Source organism: Drosophila tropicalis, unplaced genomic scaffold (genome assembly GCF_018151085.1).
Source record: "Drosophila tropicalis isolate 14030-0801.00 unplaced genomic scaffold, ASM1815108v1 contig_1187, whole genome shotgun sequence".
NCBI lineage: Eukaryota > Metazoa > Arthropoda > Insecta > Diptera > Drosophilidae > Drosophila > Drosophila tropicalis.
Genome location: NW_027172559.1, coordinates 998,956 through 1,024,894, shown reverse-complemented (window position 1 = coordinate 1,024,894; position 25,939 = coordinate 998,956). Strand labels below are relative to the sequence as shown.

Here is a 25,939-nt window from a genome sequence, read left to right as displayed (position 1 = left end):
AATTTAAAAAATCGATAAAATATATCGATATTTTTTAGTTTAGTAATGGTAAACGCAATATATTTGATGGACTATGGGGCTGCCAGACTAATATTTTTACCGCGTAGTTTAAGCGGTTTTTTTTTGGTTAATTTGAAACGAAGTATTCTGGATGTTCATTTAAGTAAATATTTACCATAAAAATAAAGTGTATTTTTCTGTTGTCAATAAATGCCAATTCTTTTGTTCCAAATTAAAAAGGATCTTAAGCAACTTTTTAAAAGGAGACGTGGCAAGGACATAATTTTTTTCATACAAAAGGACCATCTATGATCAGACAACGAGTTCACTTAACACATATCTAATCGGAAAGAGCATTCCAAAAAGGATTTATAAAATGAGAAAGAATCTAAAATTCTATTTGTTTGCTTTTCAAGTCATTGATGAATTGGACGAAACACGTTCTATGTAGTTAATTTTAAATATATTTTCCAATTACACTGTACTCCTTAATTACCTGAAATGTGATCGAATGCAATTTAAGGATTTCTTTTGCGAAATGTTATCTTTTGTTTTATTAAAAAACTATAAATAGAACTTTCATTCTTGTTGTACATTGTTATGTTAGTAATTTCTTTTCATGTTTTTGCTTATGTTCCTAATCTCTCTCTTAATTAGAATTGTCACAGATAAGACTACAAGGGGCTAAGTTGTTTCAGATACATATACCTACTATATCAGCTATAAAAGTGCAATAATGGAAGTTGAAGTTCATCATTTCTGTTCAGATGTTTGCAAAGTGCGTTCAATTTTCCTTTTTCCTTGGGCTGGTGGCCTCCACCCTCGGTAATGCTGTAATTAACAGGGATGGTAAGTAGAATATATTAGAAAATTAATCTACATATATAATATTTTGTGTACCCAACAGGACTCTTTACCAAAATTGGCGATGGTTACTATTACATTGCCCAGGAAAATTACGTGAATTGGTTTAAAGCCTACGAAAATTGTCGACGAATGGGTTCTGAGCTCATCACAATCGATACAATTGAAGAATGGCACGCAATTAATAAGTATCTGAACGATAAGAATATTATGAAGCAATATTGGACTTCGGGTAATGATATTGCCGAGACTGGAAAACATGTTTGGTTTTCTAATGGAGAAAATATTACCCTGGATATTTGGTTTCCGGGACAGCCAGATAATTATAATAATGGCGAGCACTGTGATCAGTTGGGATTTGGTAGTCAGGTCGAGGAAGCTGTCCCAGCATTGAATGACATTCGTTGCGATATGCCATTTGCATATATTTGTGAAGCATCCCCACTTCATGCACCACAAATCATATAGATTCTGTCAGGGATAATTTTACCCTGAGAGAGCAGTCTGTATTTAAAATGTATTATAAATACTTTTGCTTTTGATATAAAGTTCACTGAAGTTTTAGCTAAGAAGACAGGTCAGTTTAGTTCTTTGATACAGGGTCTAATTGGCAATTAATTTATTTTTCGAAATTCAATATTGATAGTTGGGGGAAATTGAGAAGAATCCTTTCGACGACGACGCTCAGCAGCAACCACGAGGGCCACCACAGCAGCCACGATACGGAGGGCAACACGGTGTGCAGCTTGGGCGCGAATAAATTGTACTGCCCGATCCTGTCCAGCAATTGAAGGAAAAGTTAGTGCATTGAACAGAAGCGGCCATGTTGCAGCATCCTCCAGGATTACAGCACATCGTGAAGCGTGAGAGAATACGTAAATTTATGATGGCCAAAAGGGTGAATGATGAGGCGACTCAGTTGACAGAGATCGTAGAAACTGCAACAATAAAACAGAAAGTGTCTCTTCAGAGAGGCTAATAGGCTTTGTTTTTAGCTTACCACAAACAAAAGTTCTTCCAGAGGATTGATGTTATTGGAACTGAATGTGTTTTGCTGTTAACTCTACGAAACTCAGAGTCAGAATGTCAAACAATTTGGTTATTCTATAAACAGGTAAAAAAATTGAAATTTCCTAGCCAACTTGATAAATGTTTCTAACATTTTGAATTCTTATCCCAAAATATCTTTTACTCATCATTTAGCTAGGAGCCACAATCCTAATGATCAGCAATGTAAATTGGATTGGGAATTTTTCTTCTATTAAATTAACTACAAATTATTATAAACATAAATATCAACTTTGGAAGAAATGGACACCATTCCAATAAGGTTTTATATTTGAAACTAATAAACTTTGGAACCCAAAATCATTAAGTGGCTGCAAAAAATTCGAGACATTGATTTTTAGTTCCTAACTTCAGATTTTATTTGATTTCTAAATGTTAGTAAATTTTAAGCTTTTAGTTAATCATTCATCATTTAGTTAATAATCATAATTTTTTAATAAGTGAACCAAAACTTGGCTTTAATACAAATGAAGCAAGTAAGTCGACTCGTCGACTTGGGTATACCATACACCTGGTGAAACAAATATTTCTTATTTCGAAGACCAAATGTATGTCTATTAAATTGTTTTTACATGTCTTATACTATGTGCTATCTCGCTCACTCTACAAACACACGAGCACTCTAGCGCCGCTACTAGCCAACGTCCAATTCTGGCCTTGTGGACCGCGTAGTAAAATACGTTCATACGCATATTTTACATGTTTCTAGTCCGATTTCAATAAAATTTGGTAGTTTGGTAGAAATAGATAAGATAAATTAGTCTGCCAAATTTAAATGCGGTAGTCAAAAAACTAAAGGAGGAAATCGTTTTTTTCTAAATTATGGAGGCGGAAGTGGGCGTGGCAAAATGTGAAAATATCTAAATTCTCCGCGCATACTATGCCAGTATACATACTAAATTTGGTGACTTTAGCTTTGTTAGTTTTTGATAAAATCAGTTTTGTTTAATTTGCGGGGGCGGAAGTGGGCGTGGCAAAATGTTTAAATAGCCAATATCTGCGCGTCTATTAAACTAGTCTACATACTAAATTTGATGTCGGTAGCTATCATAGTTTTGAAGGAAATCACTTTTATGTAAATTCCGGGGCGGAAGGGGGCGTGGCAAAAAGTTTAAACAATTAGTTTCTGCGCGCTAACTAAACGAGCATATAAACCAAATTTGATGTCTCTAGCTATTATACTTTTTGAGAAAAACAGTTTTGTGTGATTCCTGGGGGCGTAAGGGGGCGTGGCAAAAAGTTTGAACAGTTAATTTCTGCGCACTAACTAATCGGGTATACAAACTAAATTTGATGTCTCTAGCTGTCATACTTTTTTAAGAAAAACAGTTTTATGTGATTCCTGGGGGCGTAAGGGGGCGTGGCCGAAATTCCAAATTACTCTGAACATGTGCATACTACACGAGTATACATACCAAATTTGGTGGCTCTAGATCTTATAGTCTCCGAGATCTGCGTGTTCATACGGACGGACGGACGGACGGACAGACGGACATGGCTAGATCGACTCGGCTGTTGATCCTGATCAAGAATATATATACTTTATAGGGTCGGAGAAGCTTCCTTCTGCCTGTTACATACATTTTGGCGACTTTAATATACCATTTCACCCTATGGGTGTATGGTATAAAAAGCATTTATGAAATTTTCATGTCTTTATACCTTCAGACCCAAAAAAAAAAGTTAAAAGTCTAGTAAAGATAAACTGTAGATCAGAAATGTTGATGTGTACACATTTTTGTAGGTCTTACGAATTCGCATTGTTTTTCGACACTAATTTATTCTAAAGTATTATTATACTCGTAGGATGACTTTAAATAAGAATCGGTATCGATAGAATATCGATATTAAACGATATTCGACGTATAAAAAGGTCTAGTCTGGAGTCACAACTTTGAGGTCTCGACTGGGATAGGGTAGAACTCCCACACATTTGAACTACGAAAGTGAATTATATTTCAGGAACAAAATCTGAAGAGCTAATAGTCAATGTCTTTTTTTTGTCATTTAGGAGTTTTCCGAGTGAGAAACTGCTGTTGCAAGCCTTACGTTCATTTTCCGCTTTATATACTTTGAATTCCCTACTACTTTTAGCATTGAAGACGTGTTATCGCCATTACAAATCTAAGATCTTTGAAAAAAACAGCTGATGACAAAACTTGGCCAAGGCCAAGACTCAGTTTAGATTAAAAATATAGTTTTCAAATTTCTTTTCATTTCATTTTTTTAAATTTATTTTTTCTTTAATTTTTCTGATGTATTTTCACTTGTTTCCCCTCAACTGGCTGTTTATCCGGTTTATAATTATAATTCATCAACATCGCCTACAGCAGGGCAGGCTGCAACAGTCGTAAGAACATTGCAAATACGCTGGAGTACATGGAACACAGCATAATTCTACGCAACAATTCTTGCAACACGATCCACACGGTGGTCCGCAGCTAGGACAACAGCCAGCTGGTCCGCAACACATTTTCTAATTGGAAAAACAAAATTGTAAAGGCATTTTTCTAATAAAACAAAAAAAGGAACTTTACTCACGATTTATAAATAAGTTTTGTCGAAAAAGAAAATAGCAGATTTGTCCTTCTTTCCTTCTAAAAAAGCCAATGTTTCACAATGTTGCCGTCCCTATACCGAGAGAAAATGTGAAAATTTATATATAAATATTTTTTTGTTAGCTTTAATCTTTACTTACCTTAGCCTTAATACGGAAAAAGGATGCTTTTCTTTTTGTATGTAGTTATTGTAATTTATATGGGACAATTTCGAAACATGTGTGTTGGCAAGGGGATTTCCAAAGTGTGAATGAACAAATTTGTAGGCAGTGAGTAAAGTGAAAACTTCAAAAGATGACGTATAAAGGCAAGGCCAACTTTTACTTTTATAAAAAAGTGCCCCGTATCATTTGCTTATCGATTCTTGAAGAGTGAAAAATCTTAAAAAAGTTAACTGTCATTTTGTTTTTGAATAAGTAAGTTGGCAGAGCTGCAAAAACCGGTTAAGTGTGACCGTGCAATCACACAGCTACAGACCAAACAAATACAGCTGTTTGCTGCATCTAAATCACTGAACCTTGTATACTCTGTTTATTAAGAGTGAAACGATTTTAAGCTATAAAACCATTAAAAATCGACGTATTGATTTGCTGTATTCTATTTGGCACACATATACTTTTTATAAAAGTTAAAAAATTAAATCAATCTTTAAATTGAAAACAGTGGGTCCTTCGCATAGTCGTGTATGTTGAACAATACATACTCTATAATACACATATCGGTTTGTTGTGTTTTTCATCAACGGCGCGCGTCACTTCGTGAAACTCTTTTATTTTGCAAAGTAAATAACAAAACAAATATTGTGATAGGCAAGTGTTTGCTGTGTTGTGTTGTGTTTGTAAAATGCCGAAATAAATATAAAAGTAACTGCAAATAAATTCCAAATATCAGAATTAGCTGCCGTGAAGTATCATTTGTTTGTTGTTATTTTGCAACACATTGATTTCATGTCTGACTTCACAATTTGACAATAAGTGAAAGCAAAATATATTCTTACTTTTATGTACAAAAAAATGAAAACAATTCGAATGGTCTCTTAGTTAGTTTGTGTTTTCAAGCATTAGCCAAAGTCTTAAGCCTAGTGAAAATGGTATTAAACGAAAGCTAGAAATCGCCCGATAGCGACCTCAATTGCATTTTGGCTATTTAATCTTTAGTTTTTGCATATTTCATAAAATTCTGCATCTTTTTATTATTAACCCTGTAAATTATCGGAAAAGGCCTTAAATTCGACACCAAACAAACAGCTGATTGAAAAATACTAAAGACTCAGTGCTGCATAGTGCACAAAACTGTGCTGTCAGAGGAAAATGTTATTTTGTTGAAAGAAAACGGTTAAAATTTAAGGAAAGGCTTTCTTGTACAACATTTTTTATATTTTCAGTTCTAATTTAAACAGAAGTTTAATAAATTTGAAAACTAAGTTAATTAATTAAAAATGAATGGTGAAAGACCAGTGCCACCGTTAGTTAAAATAGAGAGACATGACTTAGATGAGCATTTCGGAGTTATTGGGCTCAATCAAAGGGGAGTTAGCGCTGAAGATGAAATTTTGGAAAATAATATTTTAAAGGAATTTCTAGTAGTGGAGAACGAGGAAATTACCATTAAGAATGAATTAGATTTAGAAGCAGACGAACCGCCACCCCAAAAGCTAAGGAAACTTAATATTGACAATAATCGTAAGTACTTAATGAAATAATTCGTTATTTGGATTAAAAAATAGATTGATTTTCATAAACGTTGTAGAAGAAACCAGTGAGCTTGCGGAAAAAGTTGAAAATTTGAACAGGGAAATCCATGGAATGAGAGCAGAAATGTCTATTCTAATCGACATGGTGTCAACTCAAACGACTTTAATACAGCAACTTTTGGAAAAAGCTCAAGCAATCAGCGAGGCTGAAGTGGCCACTTTTCCTATTAGAAATGAAGCCCATCTCATGGAGGTTAACTTAAAAATCTGCCTAGATAATAGACAAGATTTCGTAAGTGTGAAAATTAAAAATTTATCGTAATTTCATTAAATTTTAAAATTCTTTTTTAATTTTTTTTAGATCACTAAAATAAAAGGCCTACTAATTCAAGCGCCAATATCGAGATCAATAAAGAAAGTAATGGAAGAAGACATTATATTGGCTTACAATATGGATGGCGTGAGCAATAAAAAGAGTTTACGAACCTACGCTTCCTTTGTCTCTGTACTCTTAGGTAAATAATGCATTTTGTAGTTGTAAACTTGCCCCTTAAAGTATGCAAAATGCAATATGATATTCATTCTTTCCAACAAAGTTATAACTTTTCGTATGCCTTGCAACTTAAATAGACTCTATCAACAATGTTTGCTTCCAAGATTGTTAATTAGGCATGGTACATTCTAAAAGTTCTTTGCTTGCTTTAAAAGACGCATTCCTGGCCAATTTTACAGCCCTAGATGCCAATATGTTTAATAAATAGTATATTAAAATTATTTTTACTCTTTCAGAGGCCATTCAAATTACGGATGCAACCCAACCAGCAGAAAAAATTCTTCGAAGTGCGATGAGTTGTGTAAAAAATAGTGCAAATAAATCTAGAATAAGAAAAAGCAGAGCAGAATCCGCAAATTCAGAATTTGAACATTCATAATAATAAGGATCTCTGTAGACTATATATAATTTATTAGTACAATATTTTCTTAGCAATAAGAAACTTTAATTAATAATAATGTAAATAAGATTTCATTTTGGAACCTCGTGTCGATTTACTGCATATTACAGAGCAGGACCATTGGGCAAAAATCTAAGGACTAGATCCTGAAAGATTAACTTCTACAACTCACGAAAAGTATTTCAGGAATTTTTCAAATTCTCTTGGAATCAATATATGGAATTGAATCTATATATAAAGAATATAAATCCTAGAAATATTGTTAAATCGCTTCTGAAGTCGAACAGGTCCGACTGGACCCAGACCAAAATCAGAATCTCGAATAAAAACAACTACATGGAAATTTAAATTCGAATTCATTTCAATCAGTAAAAAAATCTTAAAATTGCCTTAAGTAAAAAATAATGAGAGAAATTGTATAAGTATAAGCGTTAAATGTGACTAATTTTTCTATTTGATGATCAAAAGCGATAAGCTATCTGCATTTCCTTTTGCTGACTGCAGAGTCACGAGTTTAATGTGCAGAAACAAATCAGAGAAATTTGAAAAAAAAGTAAACGAATAGAACATTGTTCGATTGTACAATTAAGAAATTGCATTTATATTCTAATACGATACAAATTTCGTCCTGAGAATTTTAACAATTTCGTCAAATTTTCTGTTTAACGGCAAATATAAAACAATTGACAAATATAATAGATACTTAAAATCATAATTTGTTAAAAAGAGGGTTTCCAAAGATTGAAACACGAATGTTTATCGCTTTTAAAAAATTTTGTTTTCTGTTGCTGAATTACTTATTAAATTTTTTTTTTTTTATTTAATTTACCTTGTAACACATAAGCCCCACAATACCCACCGAATGGTATTATACTACAGCGTTGCCCACATATACTCTTAAAGATTTACTATTTGTTTGTTCGTTTAGCTTAAATTGTATTAAGAATATCGTCCTTTAAGTTAATCTTTTGAAATTCGCAAGGGCTGACTTTGGCGCAGCGATTTATATTTATATTAATAATTCCATAGGGATAATCCAACTCCTTCATATATTTTTCTTATGTAACTTTATAAAATAGTGGTCCGATCCTGACGATTTCCATACTTTATCTTACCCGGGTTATAAGTAGCTAAAATATTAAGTTTCATCCCAATAGCTCTTAAGATGGCGGCGTGAAGTTGATTTGCACAGACGGACATGCATACATATATCGACTCAGCTTCTTATGCTGATTAAGAATATACATACATATGTGTATACTTTATGGGGTCGGAAACGTCTCCTTCTGTACGTTACAAACATCTTACCAATTTCATAACACCCTCTGCAAGGGTAAACAAATATTAGTTCTGTTTAAATGGCAAATTTATTGTTGGCATAATTCTGCCCTACTATCTACAGCCTTCGCTATCTCGTGAGAACTCGAGTGACTTCTCGGTTCACGTTTTGCACTAGGGCCGGGTAAAGAGATTTAAAATTTTAGCAGGATAGATGGTATCTTATTACCTACTGACCTAAATGGTCACTACAATTTTCTTAAAACCACAAAAAATACACATTTTTTAGATATTAACTTTAATTGTTTGAGTAAATATTTTAAAGAATTTATTTTTAGCTTCCTTAATAGATTTTCTGTGTGCTACAGGAGTTAAAATATTATCTTATTATCTTCAAATTTTCTTTACTGTTTCAACATGTCATAGTTTGGTGGAGTTTCCCCTTTTTCAATTTTACTATTTTTATAGAAATCTATGTATGTATGTATGTGCACGTATCTGTGAGTCAGAGATACAAAGGCAAAGCAGTCCAAAGACACTTCAAGAAATGAATTGATGAATTTTTAATATTAACTAAGATTATTATCTTATCTTCTAAATTTTTTACATCAACATTTGTAGGTTTTAAGCATTTTCTATGACTAAATTGGAAGAGAAATATATAAATTTATCATATAAAGTAAAGAAAAGAATTACAAAAAACTTGCAAGGTTGCATGTTTAGTGCATTTCATGAATGACTCGAAGCTCGAGTGCTTGCTTATTCGTATAGACAACTTTTCTATAAATAGGACGGAAATTTTGTTGTGCATTCATTTTGAAATCAGCACCCAAACAATGTTGTCGCAATCAAATTTGAATTTACCGGGAATCACACAAAATGTGTCCAAGGTGTTGACCATCTATACTGGCGGTACAATTGGCATGACTTTAAATGAGAATGGCGGTAATAATAATAATAATAATTACTATAAACAATAGTTTTATAAGTAATATACATCTGTGTTAGTGTTGGCGCCTGTTCCCGGACAATTTGAGCCAAGAATCCGTGAGGACATGAATTTTCATGATCCCACTTATTTGCCACAGGAGCCCGAGTGGTTGGTTCTACCCAGTTTGGGAGATGAGAAGCGTGTTTTGTATAAAATAAAGGAATACGATCCGTTGCTTGACTCCAGCAATATGGAAAGAAGCGATTGGAAACGTATAGCCCAGGATATAAATGTAAGAGTGAGAATGAAATAAATTTAATAATATCAGTTATCATTTTTTATACATTTTTTGGGCAGGACGAGTACAAAAATTACGATGGCTTTGTGGTTCTTCATGGCACTGACACTTTAGCCTTTACCTCGTCGGCATTGTCCTTTATGTTGCAAAATCTGGGCAAGCCAGTGATGGTCACGGGCTCTCAAATACCCATCTATCAAACGCGCTCTGATGGAAAGGATAATTTTGTTGCGTCCCTAATAGTTGCAGGCACTTATGATATACCCGAGGTGTGTGTGGTGTTTAATCATAAATTGCTTCGCGGTAATCGCACAGTGAAAGTGAATTGCGAAGCTTTAGATGCCTTCAATTCACCCAATTATCCACCATTGGCCACAATGGGTGTAAGCATTAATCTAAACGAGATCTACATCAATCGTCCACCGTTGATTGAACCCTTTAGTGTGCAATTGTCAATGGATGCGAATGTTAGCCTACTACGTATCACTCCGGGCATGACATTGAATCAAATAAGTGGCGCTTTGAGCGCTTCTGTACGTGGAGTCGTCTTACAATCCTTTGGCGCTGGCAATATACCTTCCAATCGTGATGATCTGCTTACCGAATTGAAAGCGGCCATCGCTCGTGGTGTGATCATTGTGAATTGCACACAATGTCTCGGCGGTTCGGTGGCCGATGCCTATGATGCTAGTTCCGAAATCTTTGAGATGGGTGTCATCTTTCTTGGCGACATTACAATGGAGGCGGCTTACACCAAGTTGTCCTATGTTCTAAGTAAACATGCATGGTCGCTGCAGGACAAGAAGGATATGATGAAAACCAGCCTACGTGGAGAATTGACTGTCAAATCCGCCAAACTCAATACTGCCAATCGTCTGGGTAATGTAATAGTTATGGAAAAAATCCTTATTCAAAACTCCAGTGTGGTAAATTCTGCCATCGAAGAAGCAATTTCCTTTGATCAGACGAAGGTTATTGAGTTGCTTCTCAAGCACGGTGCTCAGCTTACTCGCCCGCCTCTTGAGGTGGCCGAAAGTCTCTGTGCCGCTGCTGCCAGGGGATCGGTTAAACGTCTTCAATCATATCAAACCGCTGGCGTGGACCTTTCCCTACCAGATAGCTCTGGACGCACAGCCCTGCATATGGCTGCCTTGCATAATTCTGTGGATGTTGTGAAATTTCTTCTCAATCACGTTGACGACATCAATCAGAGGGATATACTGGGCCTGACTCCCTTGGAATATGCTTTAAGAAACCAATCTACCGAAGTGATTATGATTTTAAACCAAGCCGCAAAATCTTAAAAGGCATTGAAGTAATTATTATCCAATCTATTTATGTATATTCGCATTTATCCTATATAATCGCACATTTACCCACATATGTATGTATATAACAGAAATGTAATCAATATAAATGAATACACAAAAAAGGATAAGACTTAAGACTCAAACTCAATTTTTTTTTCCAATACTTGCAGCTTATATTAAAATTCTTGTAGCTAACGTCTTTAGTATTATTTATGAAATTTTTTAGCCATTAAGCTAACACGACTCTCCCATTTAACTGAATTTTATTAACTGATACTCGCCGTTCTTAGACTGAACGACTTGGGGAAAAATGTGAATGATGAAATAGCCAAGATGAAATACGTCAACTTAATTTGGTCAAGAGGTCTTATGGTTGAATTTTTAGAACTATTGTGGATATTACGACAAAATGTCTCAAGGGGGGATGGGGGTTTAATGAAATGTCATGTTATTCATTGACTTTGACAAAAAAATAAAGTAAATAATTTTAGAGTGGGGATCGGGATGGTAACGTCGCGTCACTTCTTCAAAGAGTACGTCTGTAAGGTAAAAATGAAAAATTGACGACTCCATAAAGCATGAGAAGCTGATTCGATATACCCATTTCAGTCCTTCTGTCCATCTGTCGGTGGAAGTAAGATAAAGTATGTTAATTATACAGATCGGACCACTATCTCATTTAGTGCCATACGAAAAATAGGTGGAGCAGAATAGAAAGAGAGATGCATGCATGAGACTCGGAGTATATAAACTTTGGCATAGCCTAAGTTAAATTTTGTGATATTTTAAAATGAATTTTGTTAACTTTACAATACTTTTTCCACCTCGGGAACCCGGTTTCGACGGGTCGTTTCTCTTGATCAAGTATTGTCCCCGACCTGAGCCAAAACTAAAAGTATCGAAGACATATTTTCAATGAAAATTTATTCTTGTCATTTTATCTGTAATAAATGAGTGTCCAAAGGCCAGTCATTTTGGATAAACGAGTGCCAATCACCGCCCTTCCGCCCCCATAACAACGTGCTGATGCAGGACTACAGCAGGATCCGCAAACCGGGCCACAAGGTTGGCAACATGACCCACAGTTGCTTGAACAGCATGGTCTGCAACAAGGACCACAGTTAGAATAGCAACCGTTACACATGTTCTAGGAAAAGAGTTTAGAATTTATCTCATTAAAGTATATAGACACTTAAAGGACTTCTACTTACTTGTGGGGGCAGTGGCAGGAATTCTGGACCGGATGGTTGTGTACAACAACACAGCCGACAAAACAAAAATCTAAAAAATTTTGTGTTTTTACTTTGAATTTCAAAGAACAACTGAGCTAGTTTTTAGAAAATTTAAAGGCGAAGTAAGTGAAACAGGCATGGCCTACTAACAGTAAGTAATCCCCATTACCCATCGACTGATCTTAAGGCTATAAACCTGACGATATTGATGTGTACAGGAACAAAATGCGTCACTAGTTTTGGTTTTCCAAGGGATATTCTAAATATAAAACTAAGGTACCCTATTTTACCTCGACCTCAGAGGATCAAGGAAGATCTATACAGAAGCAATTTGTCGGAAAAATCCATGAGCCCAAGAAGGAAAATGGCATACTAAGTGGATTTTATTGGTTGGGAGACCCTTTTAAAATAAAATCCTATTTGTTTTATTATTAGAATTAAATTTAAGTGAAAAAAATTTCTCAACCTCCATAGTTAGGGTATAACTCCATACAGGATCTTCTGAAATTCAAGTTTAGTCTGGCATTATTGAATTGAATTATTTAGGATTTTGGTATTTTTTTTTTCAGAAAATATCTCATAAATTTTAAATGTTATCAGGACCAGAATGGTCGATTGCACTTTGTTTTGTCGAAATCAATTTAGAATTAGAAGCTGTATCTTTCCGACAGTTCAAAAAATGTGATTTCCAGTTCGAAAAATATTGCCTCACAAAAAACTATTTCGTAATTGGAATTCGATAAATTCTTTATAAATTACCAACCAAGAATAAAAAGGTTTTAGGTCTATTAAGCCTTTCTTCGGACGTCTGCGTATGAGCACCAAGAGTTCAAAATTTTTTCGTGTAGTGTCCAAATAAGTTAAGTTAATTTCAAAATTTTGTAATGAACAGCTCCGCCCCTGCAATATTTGTCAAAGACGTAATAAGAGACATGAAATTTGCTTAGTAGATTTGATAAGTATGTGTGCAGATTTGGCAGGTCCTTCTTCAAACTATTTAACGCACTAAATTCTCATAATAATACCTATCGACATACTAAATTTCATTGAACAAGGACTGGAAATACCCAAATTAGACGTCTAAACGTTTTTTTTTTAGTATGTGGGCCATTGGGGCAGAGTTGGCCGTTGACCACTCGCGATTCCTGGTACACTAAGAATTCTTTAGGCATTTGTTTGGTCTCACAAATCAATCTTAAATTATTTAAAACTTATTTTAGCAGCTACTCAATTTCTTCTATCTGAAATTACTGTATCCTGTACGCCATTGGTTCTGGTTTTTATATTTATATATATTTTTTTTTAAGTTTTTCTTTTACATTATCCATTTGTTAACAATAAGGAAACTCTGTCCACAGGCCAGTCATTTTCGACAGAGTGCTGCCAACCATTGGGCAACAGCGTGTGTTGCAAGGACCACAACAGGATCCATAGCAGGGGCCGCAGCAAGATCCACAGGGTCCACAGCAGGAGTTGCAGCCGTAGCACATGGTCTTAAAATTTTTACAAATATTACTACTTACTGAATTGTTTTTTTTAAATTGTATTTTAAACTTACCAAGCCTAATTTGGAAAAAAGTTAACAAAAGGACTAATGTATTTATTTTTTAACAGTCTAAAAGATACTGTCTGTTCAAGTTAAAAAGTTCGAATGAAAAAAAAGAAATGAAATTTCTAGGATGTTAAAATTTTTAGATGACATTTGGAAGTCAAGGCCTTCTAAAAAAAAGTTATTTTATTACAATGTGGTTTGTCGTATTTGCCCAAAAGCACTAACTTACTAAGTTGTAGATCATGAGCTTAACTTTGGTTATCTTAAGTTTAGCCGGTGGAGGTATCCGGTGACTATGCTTGTGAACATCCTGCAAAACGCATCATTTCATCCTTCGTTTGTCACACATGGTCCAGGTGGTAAAAGTTACAGATATTCGTATACTTCGGATTTTTGTACAACGAAATGTCCAGTAAATTAATCTAAGCAGAACTGTAGATATCGGAAAGTCATGAAAAATATGTAAACATTTTAGATATCTCGTAGATATCTTAAATGTTTACATATATCTTGTCGTTTTACAAGGTCATCTAATTTAAGGATATTATTGTTATTTGATTGAGTTGGTGCTAAGCTTTTTAGCTTTTTTTTAGGCAATGTGGGATAAATCTACAGCATTTTTATATAAATAAGTTCCTTTTCTGATCATTAATGACTTCTTTGCAGGCACTTATGATATACCCGAGGTGTGTGTGGTGTTTAATCATAAATTGCTTCGCGGTAATCGCACAGTGAAAGTGAATTGCGAAGCTTTAGATGCCTTCAATTCACCCAATTATCCACCATTGGCCACAATGGGTGTAAGCATTAATCTAAACGAGATCTACATCAATCGTCCACCGTTGATTGAACCCTTTAGTGTGCAATTGTCAATGGATGCGAATGTTAGCCTACTACGTATCACTCCGGGCATGACATTGAATCAAATAAGTGGCGCTTTGAGCGCTTCTGTACGTGGAGTCGTCTTACAATCCTTTGGCGCTGGCAATATACCTTCCAATCGTGATGATCTGCTTACCGAATTGAAAGCGGCCATCGCTCGTGGTGTGATCATTGTGAATTGCACACAATGTCTCGGCGGTTCGGTGGCCGATGCCTATGATGCTAGTTCCGAAATCTTTGAGATGGGTGTCATCTTTCTTGGCGACATTACAATGGAGGCGGCTTACACCAAGTTGTCCTATGTTCTAAGTAAACATGCATGGTCGCTGCAGGACAAGAAGGATATGATGAAAACCAGCCTACGTGGAGAATTGACTGTCAAATCCGCCAAACTCAATACTGCCAATCGTCTGGGTAATGTAATAGTTATGGAAAAAATCCTTATTCAAAACTCCAGTGTGGTAAATTCTGCCATCGAAGAAGCAATTTCCTTTGATCAGACGAAGGTTATTGAGTTGCTTCTCAAGCACGGTGCTCAGCTTACTCGCCCGCCTCTTGAGGTGGCCGAAAGTCTCTGTGCCGCTGCTGCCAGGGGATCGGTTAAACGTCTTCAATCATATCAAACCGCTGGCGTGGACCTTTCCCTACCAGATAGCTCTGGACGCACAGCCCTGCATATGGCTGCCTTGCATAATTCTGTGGATGTTGTGAAATTTCTTCTCAATCACGTTGACGACATCAATCAGAGGGATATACTGGGCCTGACTCCCTTGGAATATGCTTTAAGAAACCAATCTACCGAAGTGATTATGATTTTAAACCAAGCCGCAAAATCTTAAAAGGCATTGAAGTAATTATTATCCAATCTATTTATGTATATTCGCATTTATCCTATATAATCGCACATTTACCCACATATGTATGTATATAACAGAAATGTAATCAATATAAATGAATACACAAAAAAGGATAAGACTTAAGACTCAAACTCAATTTTTTTTTCCAATACTTGCAGCTTATATTAAAATTCTTGTAGCTAACGTCTTTAGTATTATTTATGAAATTTTTTAGCCATTAAGCTAACACGACTCTCCCATTTAACTGAATTTTATTAACTGATACTCGCCGTTCTTAGACTGAACGACTTGGGGAAAAATGTGAATGATGAAATAGCCAAGATGAAATACGTCAACTTAATTTGGTCAAGAGGTCTTATGGTTGAATTTTTAGAACTATTGTGGATATTACGACAAAATGTCTCAAGGGGGGGGATGGGGGTTTAATGAAATGTCATGTTATTCATTGACTTTGACAAAAAAATAAAGTAAATAATTTTAGAGTGGGGATCGGGATGGTAACGTCGCGTCACTTCTTCAAAGAGTACGTCTGTAAGGTAAAAATGAAAAATTGACGACTCCATAAAGCATGAGAAGCTGATTCGATATACCCATTTCAGTCCTTCTGTCCATCTGTCGGTGGAAGTAAGATAAAGTATGTTAATTATACAGATCGGACCACTATCTCATTTAGTGCCATACGAAAAATAGGTGGAGCAGAATAGAAAGAGAGATGCATGCATGAGACTCGGAGTATATAAACTTTGGCATAGCCTAAGTTAAATTTTGTGATATTTTAAAATGAATTTTGTTAACTTTACAATACTTTTTCCACCTCGGGAACCCGGTTTCGACGGGTCGTTTCTCTTGATCAAGTATTGTCCCCGACCTGAGCCAAAACTAAAAGTATCGAAGACATATTTTCAATGAAAATTTATTCTTGTCATTTTATCTGTAATAAATGAGTGTCCAAAGGCCAGTCATTTTGGATAAACGAGTGCCAATCACCGCCCTTCCGCCCCCATAACAACGTGCTGATGCAGGACTACAGCAGGATCCGCAAACCGGGCCACAAGGTTGGCAACATGACCCACAGTTGCTTGAACAGCATGGTCTGCAACAAGGACCACAGTTAGAATAGCAACCGTTACACATGTTCTAGGAAAAGAGTTTAGAATTTATCTCATTAAAGTATATAGACACTTAAAGGACTTCTACTTACTTGTGGGGGCAGTGGCAGGAATTCTGGACCGGATGGTTGTGTACAACAACACAGCCGACAAAACAAAAATCTAAAAAATTTTGTGTTTTTACTTTGAATTTCAAAGAACAACTGAGCTAGTTTTTAGAAAATTTAAAGGCGAAGTAAGTGAAACAGGCATGGCCTACTAACAGTAAGTAATCCCCATTACCCATCGACTGATCTTAAGGCTATAAACCTGACGATATTGATGTGTACAGGAACAAAATGCGTCACTAGTTTTGGTTTTCCAAGGGATATTCTAAATATAAAACTAAGGTACCCTATTTTACCTCGACCTCAGAGGATCAAGGAAGATCTATACAGAAGCAATTTGTCGGAAAAATCCATGAGCCCAAGAAGGAAAATGGCATACTAAGTGGATTTTATTGGTTGGGAGACCCTTTTAAAATAAAATCCTATTTGTTTTATTATTAGAATTAAATTTAAGTGAAAAAAATTTCTCAACCTCCATAGTTAGGGTATAACTCCATACAGGATCTTCTGAAATTCAAGTTTAGTCTGGCATTATTGAATTGAATTATTTAGGATTTTGGTATTTTTTTTTTCAGAAAATATCTCATAAATTTTAAATGTTATCAGGACCAGAATGGTCGATTGCACTTTGTTTTGTCGAAATCAATTTAGAATTAGAAGCTGTATCTTTCCGACAGTTCAAAAAATGTGATTTCCAGTTCGAAAAATATTGCCTCACAAAAAACTATTTCGTAATTGGAATTCGATAAATTCTTTATAAATTACCAACCAAGAATAAAAAGGTTTTAGGTCTATTAAGCCTTTCTTCGGACGTCTGCGTATGAGCACCAAGAGTTCAAAATTTTTTCGTGTAGTGTCCAAATAAGTTAAGTTAATTTCAAAATTTTGTAATGAACAGCTCCGCCCCTGCAATATTTGTCAAAGACGTAATAAGAGACATGAAATTTGCTTAGTAGATTTGATAAGTATGTGTGCAGATTTGGCAGGTCCTTCTTCAAACTATTTAACGCACTAAATTCTCATAATAATACCTATCGACATACTAAATTTCATTGAACAAGGACTGGAAATACCCAAATTAGACGTCTAAACGTTTTTTTTTTTAGTATGTGGGCCATTGGGGCAGAGTTGGCCGTTGACCACTCGCGATTCCTGGTACACTAAGAATTCTTTAGGCATTTGTTTGGTCTCACAAATCAATCTTAAATTATTTAAAACTTATTTTAGCAGCTACTCAATTTCTTCTATCTGAAATTACTGTATCCTGTACGCCATTGGTTCTGGTTTTTATATTTATATATATTTTTTTTTAAGTTTTTCTTTTACATTATCCATTTGTTAACAATAAGGAAACTCTGTCCACAGGCCAGTCATTTTCGACAGAGTGCTGCCAACCATTGGGCAACAGCGTGTGTTGCAAGGACCACAACAGGATCCATAGCAGGGGCCGCAGCAAGATCCACAGGGTCCACAGCAGGAGTTGCAGCCGTAGCACATGGTCTTAAAATTTTTACAAATATTACTACTTACTGAATTGTTTTTTTTAAATTGTATTTTAAACTTACCAAGCCTAATTTGGAAAAAAAGTTAACAAAAGGACTAATGTATTTATTTTTTAACAGTCTAAAAGATACTGTCTGTTCAAGTTAAAAAGTTCGAATGAAAAAAAGAAATGAAATTTCTAGGATGTTAAAATTTTTAGATGACATTTGGAAGTCAAGGCCTTCTAAAAAAAAGTTATTTTATTACAATGTGGTTTGTCGTATTTGCCCAAAAGCACTAACTTACTAAGTTGTAGATCATGAGCTTAACTTTGGTTATCTTAAGTTTAGCCGGTGGAGGTATCCGGTGACTATGCTTGTGAACATCCTGCAAAACGCATCATTTCATCCTTCGTTTGTCACACATGGTCCAGGTGGTAAAAGTTACAGATATTCGTATACTTCGGATTTTTGTACAACGAAATGTCCAGTAAATTAATCTAAGCAGAACTGTAGATATCGGAAAGTCATGAAAAATATGTAAACATTTTAGATATCTCGTAGATATCTTAAATGTTTACATATATCTTGTCGTTTTACAAGGTCATCTAATTTAAGGATATTATTGTTATTTGATTGAGTTGGTGCTAAGCTTTTTAGCTTTTTTTTAGGCAATGTGGGATAAATCTACAGCATTTTTATATAAATAAGTTCCTTTTCTGATCATTAATGACTTCTTTGCAGAAAGAAATTGATGCCCAAGCCGTTTCAGGAGTCGTGACTCCTTCTAATGAATTACTTATGATAGTTTTGACTGCTTTTCATATTTTATCATCACATTTTGAATCGTGCGCGTTTCTTTCTTCTTCCAGTTCTTTTTTAATAAAACTTATATCTTAATTACAAGCAATAAACATATATAAAATGAGTGAATGAAAATTAAAGTTTTTACAAATTATACATATATTATATAATTTATACAAATTATTATTCTGAATTATTTTTTGAACTAAGCTCCCAAAACTTTAGCTTTCACTTGGGGACTCCATTGACGGTAATTGATTTGAGTGGCAGCTTCATATTCTTGGACCAGATAATCCACCGTATCCCTAGCTAAGTCCAGTTCAGATAAATCGTCCTTAAACATCTCATGCCGACGAAATTGATCCAGAAAAGCATTACGTTTCCTCAGCTTATCATATTGAGCCAATGCTCGATTAAAGAGAGAACTTATGCCCGTATGATTGGCCATCATTAAACCGGAGACCTTGTGAGCTGTCTGCACATAAGGAGAACTCCGTGATAAAGCCACTTGTATGCTGGCCGGTCCCCAGGGTATAAACTGGGCCAATTTACGTTCACGTATGCGTTGTAGAGATTTGTGTACTTGAGTGGGATCAACTTCGCCTTGAATGATATTTAAAATTGATATATAACAATGACGATTCTGTTTGTCTGTAGTGGAAACCATCATATTTTTGGGTTGCAACAAACGACGCATGACATCCAAAACTGTCGTTTTCCGCACATTGGTTTTTGTCTGTGAAAGACAAATGGAATTGTAATTAGGATAATGAGAGAAGGTAGAGTTAGTTAACCCACCTCGAGATCTGTAAGAAGCGGAGTATATCCTGTCATAAGGAAATGCAACTGAGGTGTTGGTATCAACGGTGCCGTCAAACCAATTAAATTATTGTTCATATACGAAGGATAACGCAGAGTCGTGGTGCTCACACTCATGATGGTCGATACCAAGTTATTAATCTGTGTAAATGTGGGTGTTTGGATATGAAGTCGTTCGGTGGCAATCCGATTTAGAGCCGTATTATCGAGGACCACAACACAATCAGCACACTTGATTAATCTCTTCAGAGTCAGTATTGAATTATACGGTTGAACTACGACATCACTTATCTCATCATGATTGGGAAAGACACTGTAGGTCTGAATCAATTTCTTGGGAAAACGATCGGCTAAACGTTCGAGGACATAGGAACCCATTCCGGAGCCTGTACCACCAGCTATGGAATGGCAAAGAACGAAACCCTCAAGGGAGTCACTACCCTCGGCTTCACGATCGACAATATCAAAGACCTCTTCCTGGACTCGTTCACCTTGACTGAAGCCAGAGGCCCAATTATTGCCCGCGCCGCCACCGTGCTTGGATAGGTAGACATTTTCTTGATTGTAAAGCTGCAATAATGACATTGGTTTTCAATTTTATTTTTCAATCTTTATCAACAAAATATTGATATTTATTACCTTGGCATATGGCGAACTCATTATATTGTGAATAACTCTGGGCTCCAGATCCAAGAGAACAGCTCTGGGTATATAATGATTATCATCGGCTTGATAGAAAAAGACATCTTTACGATCTTGACCATCTAAGGCAAAATCTTCCAAGAGACCATCCGGAGAAATGCCGTGCTCCAGGCACAATCTCTTCCAGAATTCAAAACCAACTTAACAAAATTAAAAATTAGAGTTTCAATAATCCATTAAACTTATTCACTTACTTTGATTGCCGCATTGGCCTAATTGAAGAGTTATTATTTCGCTTGGCATATTTCTCTATATAATTCTAATCTACCACTTTTCTTTTCGCTACACATAACGGTTTCAAAGCAAATTGGGTTGCCATATTGGTGAAGGATGGGACAATTGCGCCAAATCGAAAACCGTTTGTTAATTTTTTATTACCAAAAAAAAAATAAAAATTTTTGTTTAAATGAAAACAAGCTCACAGCTGAATTATTATAAAGTTTTCAAATTAAAATGTGGTAAAGAAAAAGAAGAAAAAAATTAAAAGATATATTTTCCGCGCCAAAAAGGTGTCGACGGGTAAGTTGGCAGTACTTTGTTTTTGGTATTTCACTTAAGTCTGGTCACCCTATTGTGCAACAGCTGTGGCCATTTATTGATTTATTTACTGTTTTGTCTGCAGAAAATGAGAAATTGTTGAATAAAAAATAAAATGCTGCGCCAAGAAAACTTGGCAGCTAATTTCTGTGGCCTATTGGCGACCCAGGGACACAAGGGTAAGTCTACAAAAATGATCAGATCAAACGAAAACGAATTACCATTTTCCATTGACACAGAAAAGGCAAATGAGTGGCGAATTTTGGGCCAGGAGCAAGATGGTTCGCTACTTACCTCTTGGATATTCGAGTATGATGATGACGAGGTGGAGAAGCCAGGTATCAAGCGTCGAGAGACCTGTATTGGACATTTTCATGCCACAAAGAAGTTAATCCGTTTACTATGGACCTTGCCGGGCTGTCATGAAGTAATCCAAGCTAGCATTAATAGCAGTGTCACCCTGCTGTCCTATGTGGTAAAAAGTCAAGGGCTCTATCAGGCATTTGTGGTGGAGGTCAGAAGCAGTGAAGGCGGCAAGGCAATACCTCTGAATCCGGATGCAACTTCCAAGCAGATAATGACACAGTTTCTGTGGCGTGTGGAGAGTGCCACGCGCACCTGTTGGCAAGATAAATTGCTAGTGCTAACGCATGAAGATTGTTAGTACTAGAATATAAAGATCCAAGGGAACACCAATTGAATGCTTTTATTGTTTTTAGCCATTAAGCAGTTTACCTGCATAGTGAAGCAAAGTTCCATTACTTCTGGCCAAGCTGCTGCTGGAGGTGTCGAGGGCAGTGCCTGGCATTTGGATACATCGGTGCTGACGCATGAAACACTGGCGAAAAATTTTAGTTGGGCCCAATGGGATGCCGAAAGTCAAGCATTGTATTATATTCACCTCAAACCCAAGGCGAAGAGCTTAAGTTTATTGGATGAACGTGACGAAGAGGAGGCTGGCGTTGAGTCCAAGCCAGCATTGAGTCCTACTTTAACGGCCTTTCAATTTAATGAGAAACAACCCACAGAGACGGTGGTAAGTTTTATACATCGCTTCATATTTGTTTACACACAAATTTATCATTTAATTTTAGCTAAATATTCCGCTTAATTTGCCTAAGCTGCCAGGAAGCAGTTCATCCAATCAAACGGAATCACCCAGTTATGATGATGATGCTGTACCTTTACGTGTACACGATAGCTCTTTGAATTTGGTTATCCTAGCTGACGGTTCGGGCATGTTTTTTGTCTGTCATTATTATCTGTATCAACCATTGCAATCGGATGTGCAGCAGGATGTCCATTTTGCCTATTCGGTAACACTGCTCCATCATGGCTGTGTGGTTCATTGCGTTATGCCGGGTGTACCCTGGCAAAAAGCGCGTTTATTGCGCCCAACTTTTGCCCTGCATGGCCAACATCATCTATTGGTATCATCAGCATTCTTTGTCCATCTTTTGGATGTGGGACTGCAACATGAACCCATGTGTCATATTGTTTGTCCAGCCCCAACCAGTCGTAGTCCACAACTTGGACAATTGGTACCACTGAAAAAATGGGGAGCTTTGGCCTATGACATGGCCACTTTGGATTTGGTTTCCCTCACTGTGCCCCGTGCCCATCTAATTGAGACATTTCGCAATGACAGCTCATTGGATAATCGCATAAGCATTATACATTATTTCCTCTTGCATACGAGCGATCTGGATGTGCTGGCCGAACTGTTAAGTAGCATTTTGGAGCGTCCTCTGTCCTTGGATACTGTGGCTTTGCTCAAGGAGGCTTTGGTGGCCGGGAGTTATGCTGCTGCTGTCAAAGGTTTGCCCGATGAAGCTAAACCATTGCTCAGACTATTGCCATTGACCACCGCCGTTGCATCGCGTCCTATTCAGGCAAAAGTTGCCGATATTATTGTTGGTCTGTCGCATGAAACATTACATAATACCAGCATGATGTTACTCTCACCGCAACAGAGATTATCACCATATCGCACCGATATTTGGACAAGATTGTGGGAACTGCTTAATGAGTCCTCTAAACAGGAGCAGCCACGATTTAGCGCCGAACAGGTTACCGAGAAATTGATATTCAGTTTGGCGTGCTATCAGCCAGAGGCTTTATCACGTTGCACTACACCCCTAACACCAGATGGCGGGTCATCGGGTGGCGGTGGCTTTGGCGACTATGGCAGTGGCACAGCTTTTCCCTTTGGAAATGAAGTGCTACCGTTTATTGAGCTAGAGAAATGCACGGCCAGCAAACAGGAGCATGTCATATCAGTGGTAAGATTCGAAAATATCAGCACTATCCCCAAGAAATACTTACGAAAAGAGCTTATACATTTCAGTATCTACGTGAATTGAGTGTTCATTTGGTTAAACACTCATCCAAGCCTCATACTGGATTCCGTTGGTTAAAAGAGACTTTTTTTGAACGCTCTCAGGCTCCGGCTCATGTTCATGCAGTGGCCTCACAGTTTGTTTCAGCCCAATTGGAACTTTCTCGGGGACTATGCTCTTTGGTATGCCGTGCCGCTGGTCTAGATGCTCGTTTACAAACCCTAAGAGGTTTTCAGCTTATGTAACTTAAATTCAACTCTTAGTTCTTAGAAAATTGATATTAACTCGTTAATATTTTAGTGACCAAATGCCCAGCAATCAACAACATTCACTGTTCCTTATACTAGAACGTTATTGCCTGGCTGTAGAGTCCATAGCTTTTCCTTTACCAGAGGGTTTCTCCTCATTCTTTACCTATTTGGGCTATCGTGCTTTGGAATTTGACATGTTCTTGCAATATGTGGAGAATCATGTGTTCGAACTGCAAGTGGATGTAATGAAGGCCATTGTATACGGTAAGAAACCACATTTGATGAAGGTTCAAGAATTAAATCATAAATTAATATTTCTTGCAGATATTGAGGACTCTCCATTGGGGACGGAACGTAAACTTTCATTACTTTCAGCTTTGCCCAAGCAGAGAGCACAACGTCTATTGAAATGCTGGCATCATCCCGATAGTCTCATGATACGTGGACGAGAACATGCAGCTAATATATTATCTGGCCAGCATCAAGAAAGTTCACAGAATCAAAGATCTTCAGCTGCAGCTATATCCACACGCTCTCAAAGCAGGAGTGGTAAGTGTACACCCACATGCACACACCCACACACACACATACACACCCACAGTTATAGTTTCATTTTATATTTTCATATTTTAATTTCACATTTTACATTAGATTTGGGCAAACCCAATACTGTGGTCTGTCATTCACTACTTTTGGTTTTTCTATTTATCATTTTAAGCACAGCATTTTTGAGTATAGCAAGTTTTATGTTCAAGCAAAGGCCAATGATTTGGTAAATTTTCATTTCTTTTGCCACGCCTGGTAAGCAGCCCAAAATCTGTGTGTACCAGTAATAGTCCCACTTTAATTTTGATTTCTCTGTATATATATCTGATCTTTTAATATATATTTTATGCTCTTTTACTTGCCAGATCTTACAGCCGAAACTTTGTCCTCGTTGAATTCGTTCTTGGATCTTTTGACAGCCAAAGCCAGTTTAAATGAATTGGATTACAATTTGTTAATTGAAACAACGCTCAGTTCGTTGGATCAATTAAAAGTTGAGGAATAATAGATTTATTTTCTAAGACATTTCAAGTTTTAATACTTGCAGGCCAAAGTTGTGTGTCCAAAATCACATTCCAATAGTATGATAATTGATAAGTAAATATATATTTATAAATATATGTTTGTATGTAATTGCAATCTGGGTAAGACCCATCTATTGTTTATATTGTATGCTCGTAAAATTACTTTTTGTTTTTTTTTTTTTTTAATTTGTTCTTTTTCTCAATAAGTCTTTCATTTGTCATTTGTGTAAATTATTTCTTATATTTATCTGTACTTATATATAAGTATATACATTCCCATTGCAATTCATTGTATACTTAAACTTAATTTATGCCAAATAAAATAGATATTTGCGATAAAAATGAAATAATTGTCAGATGAAACTCTATTAGCTTATCCTTATTTGTGCTACTACTTAATATGATTTAGATGAAACATCAGGAGATTCAACAGAGAGAAATATTTGATGATCTTAGATATTATTTAAGTATGCAGCAGGGACATTGTCTTAAACCACGAAGTTTGCTGAGTTGTGGACTCTGTTTGATACCAAAGTTACCCCTGCGACTTGTTCCATCTATTTGTTGGTGTTGGATAAATTTCCCCTGAATTAAGTACGAAAATTAAACAACAGAGGTCGCTTTTTAAATGTAATCCACATTTCTCGGGGTTTCCCCTTTTCTTAGCATCCATTTCAATACAGGCAAGCACTCTGTTCCCTTACTGAGAATATATTCGAAAATCAAACGATCGTTAATCTTAACTTCAAATTTCTTTGTTACTAAATAAAAAAAGAGGGCCCAAGATTCAAAAATCATACATTTTACAAACGTTTTTGATCATTTTAAAGCTAAGAAAATTAGGAAAAATTTTACGAAGTCTATGTTGTTTTAACTGTCCTGAGGGGGACTTTACTTCTTTGGAACCAAGTCGACTTAGTGGCAAATTCATGCAAACACGAAATAGGTTGAGAAACTATCTAACTTTATACTTATGGTGCCATAAATACTACCTCTCTAGGGGTACTATTTTTTAAACTTAACAAATTTAATAACAAGTCAACTCGTTTCGAAAGAACTTAAGAATCTTAATTCAGAGTTAACTACCCTTGCATATCTAGTATATGTATTTACAAAGAATTTTGTTCTAGAAGTGTGCTATATGCAATTGCCCGACCACATAGCGGGTGACTACTGTATTTAGCTGCCCATCTGAGCAAAAAGTCGAACATGTGAGTCGAACTCGAACATGCAACAACCGAGTC

At 36.1% G+C, this 25,939-nt stretch overlaps 6 protein-coding genes and 5 long non-coding RNA genes across 14 annotated transcripts in view; 4 read left to right on the top strand and 7 right to left on the bottom strand.

The window, feature by feature from the left end:
* Positions 1-11,096, top strand: part of LOC137576424 (L-asparaginase 1-like) — a 51,334-nt gene extending 40,238 nt beyond the window's left edge. Inside the window, exons 2-4 of one of the 2 annotated variants that reach the window (XM_068289548.1) lie at positions 9,239-9,359; positions 9,423-9,637; positions 9,703-11,096. In XM_068289548.1, coding sequence (XP_068145649.1) covers positions 9,251-9,359; positions 9,423-9,637; positions 9,703-10,947 — 1,569 coding nt within the window. In that variant the 5' untranslated portion in view covers positions 9,239-9,250 and the 3' untranslated portion in view covers positions 10,948-11,096. Of the gene's footprint in view, positions 1-9,138; positions 9,360-9,422; positions 9,638-9,702 lie in introns of those variants that run through there. The other variant, XM_068289540.1, reaches the window with a different exon arrangement.
* Positions 1,447-1,963, bottom strand: LOC137577096 (small cysteine and glycine repeat-containing protein 6). The gene is made up of 2 exons (XM_068290479.1): positions 1,865-1,963; positions 1,447-1,802 (listed from the first exon to the last, which is right to left on the bottom strand). The coding sequence occupies exon 2, from the start codon at positions 1,717-1,719 to the stop codon at positions 1,549-1,551; it is 171 nt and encodes a 56-aa protein (XP_068146580.1). The 5' UTR covers positions 1,720-1,802; positions 1,865-1,963; the 3' UTR covers positions 1,447-1,548.
* LOC137576352 (male-specific sperm protein Mst84Dd) lies at positions 4,139-4,952 on the bottom strand. Its single transcript, XM_068289404.1, has 3 exons — positions 4,631-4,952; positions 4,474-4,563; positions 4,139-4,408 (listed from the first exon to the last, which is right to left on the bottom strand). Exon 3 carries the CDS (start codon positions 4,403-4,405, stop codon positions 4,247-4,249), a length of 159 nt encoding a protein of 52 aa, XP_068145505.1. The 5' UTR covers positions 4,406-4,408; positions 4,474-4,563; positions 4,631-4,952; the 3' UTR covers positions 4,139-4,246.
* Positions 4,785-6,250, top strand: LOC137576361 (uncharacterized). The gene is made up of 3 exons (XR_011032289.1): positions 4,785-5,353; positions 6,074-6,172; positions 6,240-6,250. It is a non-coding gene; the product is annotated as an uncharacterized lncRNA (long non-coding RNA).
* Positions 11,097-11,860: 764 nt separating the features above from the next.
* Positions 11,861-12,300, bottom strand: LOC137576451 (uncharacterized). The gene is made up of 2 exons (XR_011032298.1): positions 12,165-12,300; positions 11,861-12,100 (listed from the first exon to the last, which is right to left on the bottom strand). It is a non-coding gene; the product is annotated as an uncharacterized lncRNA (long non-coding RNA).
* A 1,156-nt stretch (positions 12,301-13,456) lies between these two features.
* LOC137576446 (uncharacterized) lies at positions 13,457-13,981 on the bottom strand. Its single transcript, XR_011032294.1, has 3 exons — positions 13,967-13,981; positions 13,744-13,904; positions 13,457-13,678 (listed from the first exon to the last, which is right to left on the bottom strand). It is a non-coding gene; the product is annotated as an uncharacterized lncRNA (long non-coding RNA).
* A 422-nt stretch (positions 13,982-14,403) lies between these two features.
* LOC137576440 (L-asparaginase-like) lies at positions 14,404-15,607 on the top strand. The gene has a single exon (XM_068289561.1). It carries the CDS (start codon positions 14,532-14,534, stop codon positions 15,456-15,458), a length of 927 nt encoding a protein of 308 aa, XP_068145662.1. The 5' UTR covers positions 14,404-14,531; the 3' UTR covers positions 15,459-15,607.
* Positions 15,608-16,373: 766 nt separating this feature from the next.
* LOC137577282 (uncharacterized) lies at positions 16,374-16,810 on the bottom strand. The gene is made up of 2 exons (XR_011032393.1): positions 16,678-16,810; positions 16,374-16,613 (listed from the first exon to the last, which is right to left on the bottom strand). It is a non-coding gene; the product is annotated as an uncharacterized lncRNA (long non-coding RNA).
* A 1,160-nt stretch (positions 16,811-17,970) lies between these two features.
* On the bottom strand, positions 17,971-18,381 carry LOC137577316 (uncharacterized). Its single transcript, XR_011032397.1, has 2 exons — positions 18,258-18,381; positions 17,971-18,192 (listed from the first exon to the last, which is right to left on the bottom strand). It is a non-coding gene; the product is annotated as an uncharacterized lncRNA (long non-coding RNA).
* A 600-nt stretch (positions 18,382-18,981) lies between these two features.
* gammaTub37C (gamma-Tubulin at 37C) lies at positions 18,982-20,841 on the bottom strand. Its single transcript, XM_068288560.1, has 4 exons — positions 20,693-20,841; positions 20,436-20,638; positions 19,776-20,366; positions 18,982-19,713 (listed from the first exon to the last, which is right to left on the bottom strand). Exons 1-4 carry the CDS (start codon positions 20,739-20,741, stop codon positions 19,183-19,185), a joined length of 1,374 nt encoding a protein of 457 aa, XP_068144661.1. The 5' UTR covers positions 20,742-20,841; the 3' UTR covers positions 18,982-19,182.
* Positions 20,842-21,077: 236 nt separating this feature from the next.
* Positions 21,078-25,031, top strand: pigeon (protein). 3 transcript variants are annotated; one of them, XR_011032226.1, is made up of 9 exons: positions 21,078-21,214; positions 21,275-21,694; positions 21,755-22,071; positions 22,130-23,317; positions 23,383-23,615; positions 23,675-23,889; positions 23,950-24,174; positions 24,344-24,426; positions 24,537-24,572. XR_011032226.1 is itself a non-coding variant. In XM_068288425.1 (9 exons), exons 1-8 carry the CDS (start codon positions 21,151-21,153, stop codon positions 24,399-24,401), a joined length of 2,787 nt encoding a protein of 928 aa, XP_068144526.1. In that variant the 5' UTR covers positions 21,078-21,150; the 3' UTR covers positions 24,402-24,426; positions 24,537-24,670. The 3 variants fall into 3 exon arrangements, 2 of the variants coding, with proteins under 2 accessions (XP_068144526.1, XP_068144517.1); XM_068288425.1 differs by having other exon boundaries at positions 24,277-24,426; positions 24,537-24,670; XM_068288416.1 differs by lacking the exon at positions 24,344-24,426 and having other exon boundaries at positions 24,537-25,031.
* The last annotated feature ends 908 nt before the right edge of the window (positions 25,032-25,939 follow it).

Coding starts and splice junctions, on each gene's coding strand:
- LOC137576352 (XM_068289404.1), bottom strand. CDS start 4,405: ATGTGTTGCGGACCAGCTGGCTGTTGTCCTAGCTGCGGACCACCGTGT.
- gammaTub37C (XM_068288560.1), bottom strand. CDS start 20,741: ATGCCAAGCGAAATAATAACTCTTCAATTAGGCCAATGCGGCAATCAA. Junction 20,367..20,435: donor TGAGTTCGCCATATGCCAAG/GTAATAAATATC, acceptor TCATTATTGCAG/CTTTACAATCAAGAAAATGT. Junction 19,714..19,775: donor CGCTTCTTACAGATCTCGAG/GTGGGTTAACTA, acceptor TGTCTTTCACAG/ACAAAAACCAATGTGCGGAA.
- LOC137577096 (XM_068290479.1), bottom strand. CDS start 1,719: ATGTGCTGTAATCCTGGAGGATGCTGCAACATGGCCGCTTCTGTTCAA.
- pigeon (XM_068288416.1), top strand. CDS start 21,151: ATGCTGCGCCAAGAAAACTTGGCAGCTAATTTCTGTGGCCTATTGGCG. Junction 21,215..21,274: donor GGCGACCCAGGGACACAAGG/GTAAGTCTACAA, acceptor CCATTGACACAG/AAAAGGCAAATGAGTGGCGA. Junction 21,695..21,754: donor AGTGCTAACGCATGAAGATT/GTTAGTACTAGA, acceptor TATTGTTTTTAG/CCATTAAGCAGTTTACCTGC.
- LOC137576440 (XM_068289561.1), top strand. CDS start 14,532: ATGGGTGTAAGCATTAATCTAAACGAGATCTACATCAATCGTCCACCG.